The sequence below is a fragment of the Bos taurus genome, chromosome 2 (genome assembly GCF_002263795.3).
Source record: "Bos taurus isolate L1 Dominette 01449 registration number 42190680 breed Hereford chromosome 2, ARS-UCD2.0, whole genome shotgun sequence".
Lineage (NCBI taxonomy): Eukaryota > Metazoa > Chordata > Mammalia > Artiodactyla > Bovidae > Bos > Bos taurus.
Window position 1 is genome coordinate 120,840,477 of NC_037329.1, and position 14,074 is coordinate 120,854,550.

The window sequence follows — 14,074 nt, forward strand, 5'->3', positions numbered from 1 at the left end:
AAACAAAACAAAGAGAAAAAAACCAGAAAACTGGGATTAGGGGGTTATAGTCAATTTTAGCCTTATCTGTACTACTGAAAACATTTAATATCTGTAATCAAATTTTTAAAAAAAATCTCACTGTAAGGAAGCACATATGACACAACCTAAAAAAATAGCTTTGCTAATTGAAAAGGCCCATGGAAAGATACTGCCATCTCCTGGCAACAAGAGAATAGACTGAAAAGGTAACCCAAATCTGCAACCTCTATAAAATTTTTTCACCAAGGACAGATATATGCAAGTTGGGAGAAATGTTTAAATGACTTTCTATAGATGTATCTTAACATTTTTGTTAAAATTATTCTAACTTCCTATGCCTGTGACCAGGCTTCCCCACACATACGAAAAGAAATCTTACATTTATACAGTGCTTTCACTAAAGTCTTTTTCTTTCTTAAAAATAACCCTATGAGGCAGCAGAGAAGGCATCATTAGCCTCATTTTACTGACCAAAAAACTGAAGCCATTTGATTTGTCCAAGGTCACATAGTTATTGGTAGTTCCAGAACTTCAAGTATTCTTACTCAAGGTGCAGGGCTTTTTTCCCACACTAAGGAGAAACTCAGGAGAAGAAGAAAGCAACTGAATTGAACCAACAAAAAACAGAATATTTCACTATGTCCTTACCTCGTTTTGGCTTGCAGAACAGGAATGACTTTGCCTAGTCTTTTTTCATGGACCTTTAGCTTCCCAGAATCCTTGTCAAGAACATCCTGCTTTTTTCAGAGCAAGGAAAGATGGCCTTAGTTATAAGAAAATAACTGAAAATAGTACTTAGGGAAATATTCTTGAACTAAAGGTTATACAAGCATACTTGTGAACTTTACTGTACCAGGTACCAACACAGGTGCTTTAAATGAGATAATGATAGTAATCTCAAGAAAAAAGTAGAATAGTAAAATCATCTTATTCAATAAATGGTTAATTTTATATGTTACTATGATTATTTTATTAATTTTCAATATACTATAAAGTACTACTTAATCCAATTTACAGATAAGAAATTGTGAGGAAACAGAGAAGCTAAATAATTTGCCCAAGGACACAGTGCTAGTTAGGCTTCAAACCCCAATTTATCTGAATACAAAGCTCTATTACATAGTTTCATTCCTCTCTTCACCTTGAAAAACATACTTACCTTGCTGGATGAACTGGAAACTGGTAACTTCATTTCAAAACTTGATTTATATGATCCATTTCTCCGGGATGACCCTGTATTAGGAGTCTCTGAATGGTCCAAGATCTGAGAGAATACAGGCGTAGCTTTCTTACTGTCGGACATATTTTTATCAGAGACAGTATGCTGAAAATTACTGTTTGAAGAAGGGAGTGGGGGCCCATCAGAGGCAGAGTTATCGGGGCTGATCCCTTCAGATTCTGTGCAAAGTGTGCTCTCGTTTGGGCTAAGATCATCTTCTCTCATCTCTTCCCCAAGGGAGGAGGGTTTTTCAGTAACTCTGGATGTAACTTCGGACACGTAAGTCTTGTCCTTATCAAGTGCAACATCACAAACTGTTGGATCAAATGGTGCAACTGTAACTTTTATAAGATTCTTTTCTAGTGCAAAGCGTCTGTTCAACGATTTAGCAGGAGTTGGTCCATGACCAACTGATGTAGTTAGTTGAGGTAGTTTGAATGTGTCAGGGGTCTCAGCTTCTGGTCCCATGTTGTACGGTGAATCTTTCTCTTGGGGAGTGTCAAGTGGAATTTGACTCCCTTTCTCTCCCTTCTCAACATTCCTGCTGTCATCACTAGGCAACCCTCCTCCCCAAGGAAAGTGCTCATTTGATAGGTCATCATCCTTCAAGAGTTCCTGAATCTGTTCCTCTGTGAAACTGAAATGGCCATCATCTTCTCCATCAGATAGCTCCAGCAAGGAGTCATCCAATTCATCCTCATCCAAGGAACTCCAAGAAAAAGGAGCATTGTCTTTAGGCAAGAGAGAGGTACCAGAAGACTGTTCAGAGGGCACTAGTGAGCACATCATATCTGGAGAAATAAGAGGCAGTTTCACTGAGAACAGGAAATACCCTTTTATCAACTCCAATCTGCTTTAGAGAGTTATGGTGTCTTAGTATTTCAAATTCTTTGCACTATGATTTGTAACATGAGAAAGTTTTAAGATATTTAACTTTACCAGAATCATGGAAATAGGTATCAGAACAATGAGATTTTTTTTTCCTATCAAAGTGGCAAAAATTAAAATGACAAGATAATCTATTTTGGTGAGAATGTGAGAAATAAGGATTCTCACATACTATCAGTGAGAGTGTAAGTCAGTACAATATTTTGTAGAGAGTAATTTGGCCATAGCATCTGACTCAGCAATTTCACTTCTGGAAATTTACCTTGCAGAAATACCTGTACAAAGACACACAGATACAGTTACAAAGGTGTTCAAAGCAGCATTATTCAGAACATCCAAATATTGGAAACAAGCTAGATGTCCATCCCCAGACTGTTCACTAAAATCATGGTGCATTCATCTTATGGAATACTTTACAATTATTTAAAAACAATGAAGTGGATCTGTATGTACTATCACTGGAATAATATTTATAACATACAACAAAACAAATACATACATATAAAATGTTTGGATTTTCACAGTGTATACTTTTTAGAAAACACACACGTATTACTTTTGAAATTTAAAAAGAAACAACTGTATGCATACAAGAAGAAAAAAAATTGTCTTTCATACTGTGTGGAGCTGCTGGTGTGATCTCTGCCTTTGCCACGAGACCAAATGGAAAAAGGGTTCAGCTCCTGCTAGCTGTTCCTTTCAGGAGACTTGTCAAAATGATTGACTCCCACCTTCCTGCAGGCACAAAGAAAATTAGAGGATCTTCTCATCACTTTCAACTCTGCTAATTACAAAGTCAACTGCATTATGCTTTAAGGCGCTCCATCTATTAATTTCGATCTTGATATTTTTTAAAATACCACAAAGTTGGATTCTGAGTCAAGAACATCAAAGAAAAATCTTTAGAGGAAAAATTATGCAACTTAAGGAACTAGTTTTCTTCCTCCCAACAATTTATACTTTCTTAATATCATTCACTCTAGTAGGATGAGCATGGTCTTGAGAGTCTAAAGACCTAGGCTACAGTCCTGGTTCTGTCACTAACTAGTTGTGATAATTTGGGCAAACCATTTAACCAGGGACTTGTTTCCTCATTTAAAAAATATAGAAGGGACAGAGAACTGGGATTAGGTGATGTCTAAGATTCCACCAAGATCCAAAAGTTGTAGTCATGACCATACATACAAAAACCTCATTTTCAATACATACATAAACACAAAGAACAGGTCTAGAAAAACACAACACAAAATTGATGATTATAATAACCTGCAGGGGCATCAAGAGAGGGACAAGGGGAGACTTCACTATTTTACTTGATATTTATATATACTTGTGTAATTAAAAATTAGGTCTTAAGTAGCTAATGACGGACCTGATCTCTCATTATTTTCTACATGGCAAAAGTGATAGAAAATTTGGAAAATTCTTATAGCCTTTTAACTGTAAATTCTTCCCCACTCCACTTCCCTCTCTAAATTTTAGTTTTGGCTCATGCATTCTTTCAGAAAACATTTTCTGAGCTACTATCAACACACATGACTGAGCTAGATAGTACGTCTCTACATGACTTCTAATAAATAAAGATATGGATTCCACCCTCAAGGAATGTATAATCTTCTAATAGAGACAACACTCAAGTTATGCACCAATATGAGAAAACACAAAATGGTTTGGGCAATAAAGCACTAGAGAACTACCTGAAGTAATGTATGTTAACTAAACTCATTGTTGCAATCATCTTGCATTATAGGCGTATGTCAAGTCATGTTGTAAACCTTAAACCAATACAATGTTAGTCAGTCGTGTCCAACTCTTTGCAACGACTCTTTGCAACTCCATGGATTGTAGCCCACCAGGCTCCTCTGTCCATGGGATTCTCCAGGCAAGAATACTGGAGTGGGTTTCCATTTCCTTCTCCAGGGGATCTTTCCAAACCAGGGATCGAACCTGGGTCTCCTGCATTACAGGCAGATTCTTTACTGACTGATCCACCAGGGAAGCCCCAAACTAATACATTGTTATATGGGAATTATATCTCAATAAAATAGGGGAAAATTTAAAAAAAAAAAAGCCTTGCTCATCTTAGAAATTAGATAAATGGGACAAAAAGGGAAAAACTATTAAGCACCCATACTATAAACTACGCACCGAGAGACACATTTTACAACTCTAACTCATGTTAACTCTGTAACACAGGTCTTATCAAAGAAACTAAACTGTTATAGTTAAACTTAAGAATTGCTATGACTTTTTATCTTATTTTACCAATTTTTTAGCAATCGTGGAAGAGTTCTAGGCACCAGCCTTCCCAGGTGGCCCTAGGGGTAAAGAATCTGCCTGCCTATGCAGGAGATGCGAGAGAGAGATGCTGGTTGGATCCCTGAGTCAGGAAAATCCCCTGGAGTAGGAAATGGGAACCCACTCCAGTATTCTTGACTGGGAAATCTTATGAAGAAAGGAGCCTGGCGGGCTATAGACCATGGGGCCACAAACAGCTGGACACAGTTGAGTGACTGAACACACACTCTAGGCACTGAAGCAGGTGTCTCTATGAAGAAAAAAGTAATTTTTCTGCCCAGTGACTGGGTTATAGAGTAAAGTTATTTCTTCAGGCAGCAATAGAAAAAAGGTTTACTTTTGAAAAATGTTTCCTTTACTTAATAAAGTTTGTGCTTATCAAGCACAAGTATGACAGACACTGGGGTTAAGTAGCCATTTTCTGAGAAGTCACTACCACCGTCCTACTCCTTCCAAAAGTCTAGTTCTGGGAGTTCCCAGGCAGTCCAGTCAGGTAAGGATTCTGCGCTTCCACTGCAGGGGGCTTCCACTGCAGACGGCTTCCACTGGAGGGAGCATGGGATCCCACACATTGTGCAATGCAGCCAAAAAAACCAAAAAACAAAGGGTCTAGTCCAAGCACTTGCTTAACCAAATGAAGAATTCGATACATTTTCACTCTTGGGAAACTAAAGTTCAGAGGCATTTAAGGTACCGAGTACACAGAACTAATATGCTAGAACAAGGATCCAAACCCAAGTCTAACTTCAAAGGCAATGTTTTTTCTTGCTTTTTCTACCATCCTTGTGATAGACTTGCCTGGAGTCAGTCAGCAAATGGCAATCTTCTACATTCAGTAACTCTAATATACTATGAAGGATGCAGACATCAGAGGGCTTGTAGTCCCTTGGCAAAAATGATTTAAGCCACTGTATTACGCACAGGCTCTGCTTGATTTCCCAAGTGGAATGGAAGAATGTAGGAATGACCTGTGAATGTGGTCAAACCTCAATGGGAAAAAAAATCATTGCTTGCTAACTTTACTGTGCACACACAGGACCAACAGTCTCCATAGCCACCGAAAGCCTCAATTCCTTTGCCACATGACATCCAGAGGCACAGAGCCAGCTCTTCTGAGCTTTCCTCACAGAATGCTCCAATAGGTCTAACTTTGCTCTAAATTTGTATGCTCTTAAAAAAATAAATAAATAAATAAATTTGTATGCTCTTAGCATGCAAAACAATATCATAAACATATATTTAACTTGCACAAATCATTCTCTTCACAATTTTATTACCTCATTAAAATTTTTTTATAATAATTGAAAACATATGCAAAAACAACGTAATAATGAATACCCACATACCCATCGCCCAGCCCCAACAACTATCAACCCGTTGCTAATCTTGCCCCATCCACTTTCCCCTTTACCAGATTATTTTGAAGCAAATCCCAGGCATCACATCATTTCATCTGTAAATAACAAAAATTCCTTATCATAAAATATCCAGTTCATATTTCCAGCTATTTTTAAAATGTCAAATTAAAAAAAAAAACAAAAACAGTATCCAAGTAAGGTCCATACATTAAAGTCAGCTGATAAATCTTGTATTTTAATCTACAGATTCCCATCTTTTTTTTCTAGCAATTTGCTAAAGAAACAATAACGTAAACTGTGTATGGATACAAACATGGATATATTATAAAATTATAAAAACATGCCATTTCAAGATAGTGATTACTTCTGGTGGTGAGGAGGGAAGAGGAATGGTAAGGGGGCGTGAGTAGCTTCAATTCTTTTTGTAATGTTTTATTTCTTTAAAAATCACTAACAGGAAAAGACCTAAAACAATAAAGCTGAGTGGGGGTTTAATAGTACTCATTATTATGTTATATGGTGTAACTGTAACTTTTATATGCTTGAAATATTTACTAATAAAACCATTTTAAAATTAAGAAGCCAGTGGGGAAACAATGATTACATTTTGAAGTTTCAAATGTCCTCTCAAGTAAAATAGGGACCATCATAGTACCTACCTCATAAGGTTGTTGTAAGAATTATAAATGAGATTATGAATACAAAAGCACTTAGCATACTACAGGCACAATGTAAAAGATAATAAAGTGAAGTTCCACAAAGACGGCCTTAGTATTTGCCTGTCTGCCATTCTACCATCACCTGCCTTTCCTGGCACTTGCTTTGTAGTAATCTTAAATACGAAGATCCTGGGACTTCCTTAGCAATCCAGTGGTTAAGACTCCATGCTCCCAAAGCAGGGGGCTCGGGGTTCAAACCCTGGTTAGGAAACTAAGATCCCACATGCCACCACCAAAAAAAAAAAATTTTAATAAAATATGAAAATCGTATTTTTAAAGGAAAAATATATTTCCCATCTCCCGTTTCTCTCTTAATTCTCTGTGACCCTATTCTGTCCTTCCATGTCTCTCTCATCTGTCCACCCCCTTCTTCACACTTCAGTTTACCACCCCCTCGCTCTGTTCTCTAACCTGGTTGCAACCTCAGAAACTAGCTCCCTTTCTATTTTTATCGTACCTAAGAAAACCTATTGCCTTAAAACACAAAGCCTTATATTATTCAGGCCACTAAAACTGCAACACCAAACACAACCTCATACCCCTTTCAAGGCTCTAAAACCATTACCAAGCTGGATCTGACAGGTTTGGCCAAGGGCAAGGATTATTTCCAAAAGACCCATTGATCTTTGAGCTTTGATTTCCAACCTTTCCTATGTGCAATACGTGTGAGACATACAGCATTAAAGACACTCGGTAGCCTTTATCACTCCATGAAACGGGCATAAAGTTTAAGCGAAATTAAACTGAACTGCAATTATCTGTAAGAATTCTGCAGACACTGCAGGAAAGAAAAACAACTCGGGCTGCAAATCTCTGCTTTAGGTAACGGCTCACTTAGATAAGGGTGCCAGGACTTTCCTCCCACAGAAACCAAATACTACTCAGCCGGAGCAACAGGTTTCTTTTTAAAAAGAAAATGTTTTTTAAATGATTTAGACAGGATTGCTAAAGCTTGAAGCCTCTAACAAACCCATCAAACTGGAAATTAGGTTGGGGCAGCAGATGGGCAATTCAATTACTTCCTCTCCCGAGCCCACCAGGCGGTGCCAAGTGCCCGCTCTCCTGCCCTGGAAGGAACTGGTGGCACCTCCGATCCTCGAGTGCTTGATCGCAGTTCGCCCAACGCAGGATACGGCTTGGCCGCCCCCAGCTCTTCCTAAGAAGCTCTATAGGCGCCGTACTGCACTGCCCTGCGGGCAGGGCCTTCGCACTCCCCTCCTCCCCCAAAGACCAAGAATTCCCGCCTCTCCACGGAAGGCGGGAGCAGCTCGGGGCTTGCTTCCCATTCCCCCAGCAGGAGCCAAAGCAGCCCCTCAGCAGAGCGGCGCGGTACACCCTCATCCTGCGGATGGCTGCCCGTCCCACACCTCCACTCTCCCCTGGGGCGGGCCACCCTCTCTCCGCTGCCTACCCGCCCGCAAGGCGCGGCCGGAAAGACAGCAATTTTTTGCCTAGCAACACCCTCCCCGCCTCGGGGCAGGGGACAGAGGCAACCCCCACCGCCACCTCCCCACCCCCACCGGGCACAGAAAACGGACGTCGTTCGCCCCTCTCGGGTAACCAGACGGCACCCTTTGCCTGGGCAGGGTGAGGGGCATCTACCGTCCGCCGACGTGAATGGGGGGGGGCACAGACACTCCCCCCTCCCGCCGCCATCACCTCAGAAACGAAAACGAGCCCTTCTCCCAGCAGGGTGAAGGCCTCAACCCCTCAACGGGGCGGACGGCATGCGCGGCCCTCTGGAGATGCAACAGGCGCCCCCCTCCCCCTCCCAGCCGAGGCTCGCCGACCACCGCTCCTCCCTCAGCTGTTCACCTCCGGAAGCCGGGCCAAAGCCTAGGCGAACGACTGCGCATCACTCCGCCCCCTGCGCCATCTTATCGCCCCCTCCCCGACCTCCCCCACCCCGAGGGTGCCGGGCCAGCGCCAGGGGGAGGGCAAACAGGCAATGATTGGCAGGAAACCGCCCCGCCTCTCAGAGGGTTGCGCCCGGCGCAGGCGCCGAAACCCCGCCCTCCACACCGCCTACCCCCGCCTACGGGCTCCATCCCTTTTCGTTTCATCGACCCGCTCGACACTTGGCTGTTACTGGCTACTGGTAGGAGGAGAAGGGTGCAGGCGGATCAAGCCGAGCGACGAGTTGAGCTGATGCAACCTAACCTGGACCCGCGTGACAGTTTCCGGCACGCGGCAGCGGCGGCGGCTGCGACCGAGAAAGGGGCCTGGGTGCCGGGCTAACCGCTGGAGACTGCAGCGACAGAGCCATGGGGGACTCTCTGAGCCCTGAAGAGAAGCTAAGCCTTATCACCCGGAACCTGCAGGTCGGGCTTCGGGGTTGAAAGTGCGCGGTTGGGGGACTGGGGGCCGGAGGTCCAAGTGATCCTTAGCACCTCTTACGGGGTCCTAAGTAAGAGGTGGGGACCCGGGATTCCGCGCCGAGGCAGCTCGGAGAGAGATTGCAGTCCCTGCTGCCGGTCGGTCAGTCAATCCATCACTACAGAAATCACAGTAGTCACACCTCCTGAGTGCCATTACTTGTGTTGAGCCAGGCTTTGAATCCACGCCACCCACCCTATTATGTGCCAGGCGCGGTGCTAAGGTGCTGGGGGGTACGTCAGGACCCTACCCTCCCAGAGCATGTCTGGAGGAAATCAGACGTTTGCAAGGACCCAGGATCCAGACATTTAATTAAGTCGAAACTAGTGCTGAAAGGTGCTTTACGCGGAGATCTTTATTAAAAGGAAGTTAGGAGGAAGGCTGCGGAGAGTGTTCAGGGAAGGCTGAGAAATAACCTCTAAACTGCCCTGAGGGATACGGATCACCTCTTCACTTTACCTATGTTTTGCTGGTTCCAGAAACTGCAGTAGTAAAAGTTAACCAGGATAATGGGGGTTAAAAACGCATCAGGTAGAATAGAGGGAACCCAGGTCAAGAGCCAGAGGGGAGAAAGAACTCTGTGGTTCTGAGAGAAGGCTAAGTTGGAGTAAAGGAAGCAAAGTGCAGATCAAGCACTTAGAAAATATTTACATTGCTCATTCTCTTGACTCTCTCAGGCCTCTGTTGTCACATCATCTGTGGCCTTTATTTAAATAACAAACCCCTGCCACCAAAACTGCCTTATCCCTTGCTGCTGCTGCTGCTAAGTCGCTTCAGTCGTATCCGACTCTGTGCGACCCCATAGACGGCAGCCCACCAGGCTCTCTGTCCCTGGGATTCTCCAGGCAAGAACACTGGAGTGGGTTGCCATTTCCTTCTCCAGTGCATGAAAGTGAAAAGTGAAAGTGAAGTTGCTCAGTCGTGTCTGACTCCTAGTGACCTCATGGACTGCAGCCTACCAGGCCCCTCCGTCCATGGGATTTTCCAGGCAAGAGTACTGGAGTGGGTTGCCATTGCCTTCTCCAACTTTATTGTCTAGATATTTACTCTACCTTTTTTTGTTATTTCTCCATAGAACTGATTACAATCTGACAATATGGTACATTTTTCTAGTTTGTTTAGGAGGAGCAGGCAAAGACCAGGTCATGAGGGTGGTGTTGGCGATGTTTGACAGTGGGGTTTATTCTGAAGGCAGTTTTTCTCTTTTTATAAGATACAATTCACATACCATAAAATCCACCCTTTTAAAGTGTGTGGGTCAGTGAGTTTTGATGTAGTCACATGGTGTTCAATTACCATCATTATTTAATTCCAGAGCATTTTCTTCATCAAAAATAGCCTGTACTTATTACTAATCACTGTTCAGTCTTCGCCTCTCCCCAGTCCTATGGAACCACTGATCTGCTTTCTGTCTCTAATTTGCCTATTCTAGGCATTTCATATAAATGGAATCACAGTATGTGGACTTTTATGTCTAGCTTCTTTCACTAGGCTTAATGTTTCCATGTTTCATCCATGTTGTTACACTTACCAGAACTCTGTTCCTTATTACAGCTGAATAATATCCCATTATATATTGGATTCCTGGATCGGAAAGATCCCCTGGAGAAGGGTATGGCAACCCACTCCAGTATTCTTGCCTGGAGAATTCCATGGACAGAGGTGCCTGGCAAGCTACAGTCCATGGGGTCACAAAGAGTTGGACACAATTGAGCAACTAATACTACTTTTATATGAATATACTACATTTTATTTCTCCGTTTGTCAGTTTATGGACCTTTGAGTTATTTTCACTCATAACTTGATCTTTTTTTTTTGTCCACACCACACAGCATGTGGGATTTTTTTCCAACCAGATATTGAACCCACGTCCCTTGCAGTGGAAGCACGGGGTCTTAACCACTGAACCAGAGAAGTCCCATTCTCATAACTTCATCTTAACCAGAGATTCTTGCATGCTTCACCTTAGCCAGATTCTTTGTTTCCTAGCCTCTCTCCATAAGGAGAGGTTAGGGAGAAACAACACACAAAGCTAGTAGCATTGATTTACTCAGGTTTTAAAGATTAAGTGATACGACCTTTTTTGAGTAGTAAAAACTCCAAGTGTCTGCATAGTCAGGGGCTTGAAGGATGCAGGATCAGCCTCGCAACTGGCTTGGAACATACGATTTTAACAAGTCCTGCTAATAGATATTAAACCAGCAAAACAATTTTTGTCTTTCATGACTTCCAATAGTTTCCCCAAACCATCACCTGAAGAAACACTAAAATCTCTTGTCACAGCATACTAGCCTATTGGGCTTCCCTGGTGGCTCAGCAGTGAAGAATCTGCCTGCAATGCAGGAGACCTGGGTTCAGTCCCTGGGTTGGGAATATCCCCTGGAGAAGGGAAAGGCTAACCACTCCAGTATTCCGGCCTGGAGAATTCCATGGACTGTATAGTCCATGGGGTCTCAAAGAGTCGGACACGACTGAGCGAACTTTCACTTTCAGTAGCCTATTAGGATTTTTCTAATATTGTCTTAGGGCAAAGGAAATTATTAAATAAACCATTTAAATAGGCAAATGAGTTAATCGAATTTTGTTCTGAAGACCTCTCTGGCTTCCTTTTGCGGTGTGGATTGAAGAAAACGAATAGATTTGGGGGACCTGTTAAGCTATTACAGTTACCTTGGTGTGATCTAATGATGGCCAAGACTTCATTGGTTGTGTAAAGGTGGAAAGAAGTAGGAGGACTTAAGAGCTGTTTGAGAGTAACTTTTGCAACTCAGTACCATTTACTGCACTAGGGGTGAAACTGTAAGTCAAAAAGATGCCTGGGGAGTGAAGGAGAAAGGTGAAAGCGTGAGTTTAATTTTGAACATGTGATTGAATTAACTGGGTTGATAACAAGTACATGTTCTATATAGGTGTGAGCAGAAGATTTGGTAGTTACTGGGGAGACCTGGGTTCAATCCCTGAGTTGGGAAGATTCCCCTGGAGGAGGGCATGGCAACCCATTCCAGTATTCTTGCCTGGAGAATCCCCATGGACAGAGGAGCTTGGCGGGCTACAGTCCATGGGGTCGCGAAGACTCGGACACTGAGCAACTAAGCACAGCACACAGCACAGCTCATAAGTAGTAATTGAAGCAACTGAAGAGGATCAGTTACGGAGAATGTAGAGTAAAAAGAGATAGGCCCCAAGGATTGCTAACATTTAAATAATGAGGAAGACAAATAGCTGCAAAGAAATCTGAAAGACAGAAGCCAGAGAAGTAGGAGGAAAACTAAGAGTAAAATAGAGGAAACCCAAAGAGATTTCCATGAAGTGAGGACTAAAAAGTATTCATTCAATTTAGCAACTTGGAGGCCATCTATGATCTTACCAAGAGCATTTTCAGTTGTGTGATGCTGTGTGGAATTCAGACTGGAATGGGAGATAAGGAATGGAGAGCAGAAGAGACACCTTTCAAGAAACTGGCTGTGAAAGGAAGGAGCATGAGCTGAAGGTAGTTGGAGGGGAAGATACGGTTAGGGACAGTCTCCGTTTCCCTAAAGTCACTGTCATTACACCAGAGTGGTACTAGCACCAGCACCAGCTTCCTTTGGTTCTCACTCAGCGCTGAGAGCCTGGCTAGACCTCCCTGCTAACTCTGAGTCTGGACTCAGTGAAACGTACCTTTGTTTTCCTTGTCACAGGGTAAAGGATGAGCAGGTGTTGTTTGGTTACTCAGTTGTGGCTGACTCTTTGGGACCCCATAGACTGCAGCATGCCAGGCTTCCCTGTCTTCACTATCTCCCAGAATTTGCTCAAAGTCATGTCCTTTGAGTCGGTGATGCCATCCAACTATCTCCTCCTCTGTCGCCCCCTTCTCCTCCTGCCCTCAATCTTTCCTAGCATCAGGGTCTTTTCCAGGAATTGGCTCTTCGAATCAGGTGGCAAAGGATTGATTGGAGTTTCAGTATCAGTCCTTCCAATGAATACTCAGGATTGATTTCCTTTAGGATTGACTGGATCTCATTGCTGTACAAGGGACTCTGAAGAGTCTTTAGCACCACAGTTTGAAAGCCTCAGTTCTTCGGCACTCAGCCTTCTTTACGGTCTGACTCTCATGTTTGTATATGACTGCTGGAAAAGCCATAGCCTTGACTATGTCAGCAAAGTGATGTCTCTGCTTTTTAATACGCAGTCTAGGTTTGTCATAACTTTTCTTCCAAGGAGCATCTTTTAATTTCATGGCTGCAGTCACTTTGGAGTGATCACTGCAGTGATTTTGGAGCCCAAGGAAACAGAGTCTGTCACTGTTTCCATTTTTTTCCTCCATCTATTTGCCTTGAAGTAGTGGGACTGGACAACTGAAGCGACTTAGCAGCAGCAGCAGCAGTGGGACCGGATGCCATGATCTTCGTTTTTTGAATATTGGGTTTTAAGCCAACTTTTTTACTCTTCTTTCACCTTCATCAAGAAGTTCTTTAGTTCCTCTTTGCCTTCTGCCGTTAGGGTGGTATAATCCGCATATCTGAGGTTATTGGGTTGAGTGAGGTGGGACACTGCCATTAAAGCAGCTCTTCTGCTTCCACTACAGGAGGTTCTCGGGGAAGAGAAGCTGAAGGAGATACTGAAGGAGCGAGAACTTAAAGTTTACTGGGGGACAGCAACTACAGGCAAGCCACATGTGGCTTACTTTGTGCCCATGTCTAAGATCGCAGACTTCCTGAAAGCAGGATGTGAGGTAAGAACTAATATTATAAACCGAGCAGTTGCCCTTGAGCAACGGCCAAAAGAGAGACTTACTCGCTTGTTTGGAGGTACTTGAACAAATTCACATTTTGGTGACCCCTTTTATCTTTTCTGTCCAGGTAACGATTCTGTTTGCGGACCTGCACGCATACCTGGATAACATGAAGGCTCCGTGGGAGCTTCTAGAACTTCGAACCAGCTATTATGAGAATGTGATCAAGGCAATGCTGGAGAGCATTGGGGTGCCCTTAGAGAAGCTCAGGTTCATCAAAGGCACTGATTACCAGCTCAGCAAGTAAGTGCTCCACCCTCCTCGCGGGTCTGGTGCTTCTAGTTACCGCCTGGGGAGTCAAGGCACTCTAAATTTGGATTCGAAGGTGCTGGGCTCTCCTTGTTAAGAACCATTAAAAATTGTATACACTTTGTCCTTTTAATTCATCTATCAAAAATCTACTGACTAGTAAATGCCTAGG

General features: G+C 43.0%; 2 protein-coding genes across 12 annotated transcripts in view; one reads left to right on the forward strand and one right to left on the reverse strand.

Moving 5' to 3' along the window:
• The window catches only part of S100PBP (S100P binding protein), a 34,180-nt gene extending 25,203 nt beyond the window's left edge, over positions 1-8,977 (reverse strand). For 2 of the 11 annotated variants that reach the window (XM_059876077.1, XM_059876113.1), the window contains exons 1-6: positions 8,319-8,395; positions 5,838-5,879; positions 2,747-2,863; positions 2,301-2,403; positions 1,181-2,031; positions 670-758 (exon numbers count right to left, since the gene is read on the reverse strand). In XM_059876077.1, the coding sequence (XP_059732060.1) occupies positions 670-758; positions 1,181-2,031; positions 2,301-2,358 (998 nt within the window). In that variant the 5' untranslated portion in view covers positions 2,359-2,403; positions 2,747-2,863; positions 5,838-5,879; positions 8,319-8,395. Of the gene's footprint in view, positions 1-669; positions 759-1,180; positions 2,032-2,300; positions 2,404-2,719; positions 2,864-5,837; positions 5,880-8,162; positions 8,396-8,532; positions 8,552-8,893 lie in introns of those variants that run through there. The other 9 variants (XM_059876097.1, XM_059876104.1, XM_059876092.1 and 6 more) reach the window with 9 other exon arrangements.
• YARS1 (tyrosyl-tRNA synthetase 1) overlaps positions 8,700-14,074 on the forward strand; it is a gene marked incomplete at its 5' end in the record, with an annotated part of 32,022 nt that continues 26,647 nt past the window's right edge. Inside the window, 3 exon segments of the mRNA NM_174220.2 lie at positions 8,700-8,824; positions 13,447-13,593; positions 13,721-13,896. Of these exon segments, the coding sequence (NP_776645.1) occupies positions 8,768-8,824; positions 13,447-13,593; positions 13,721-13,896 (380 nt within the window).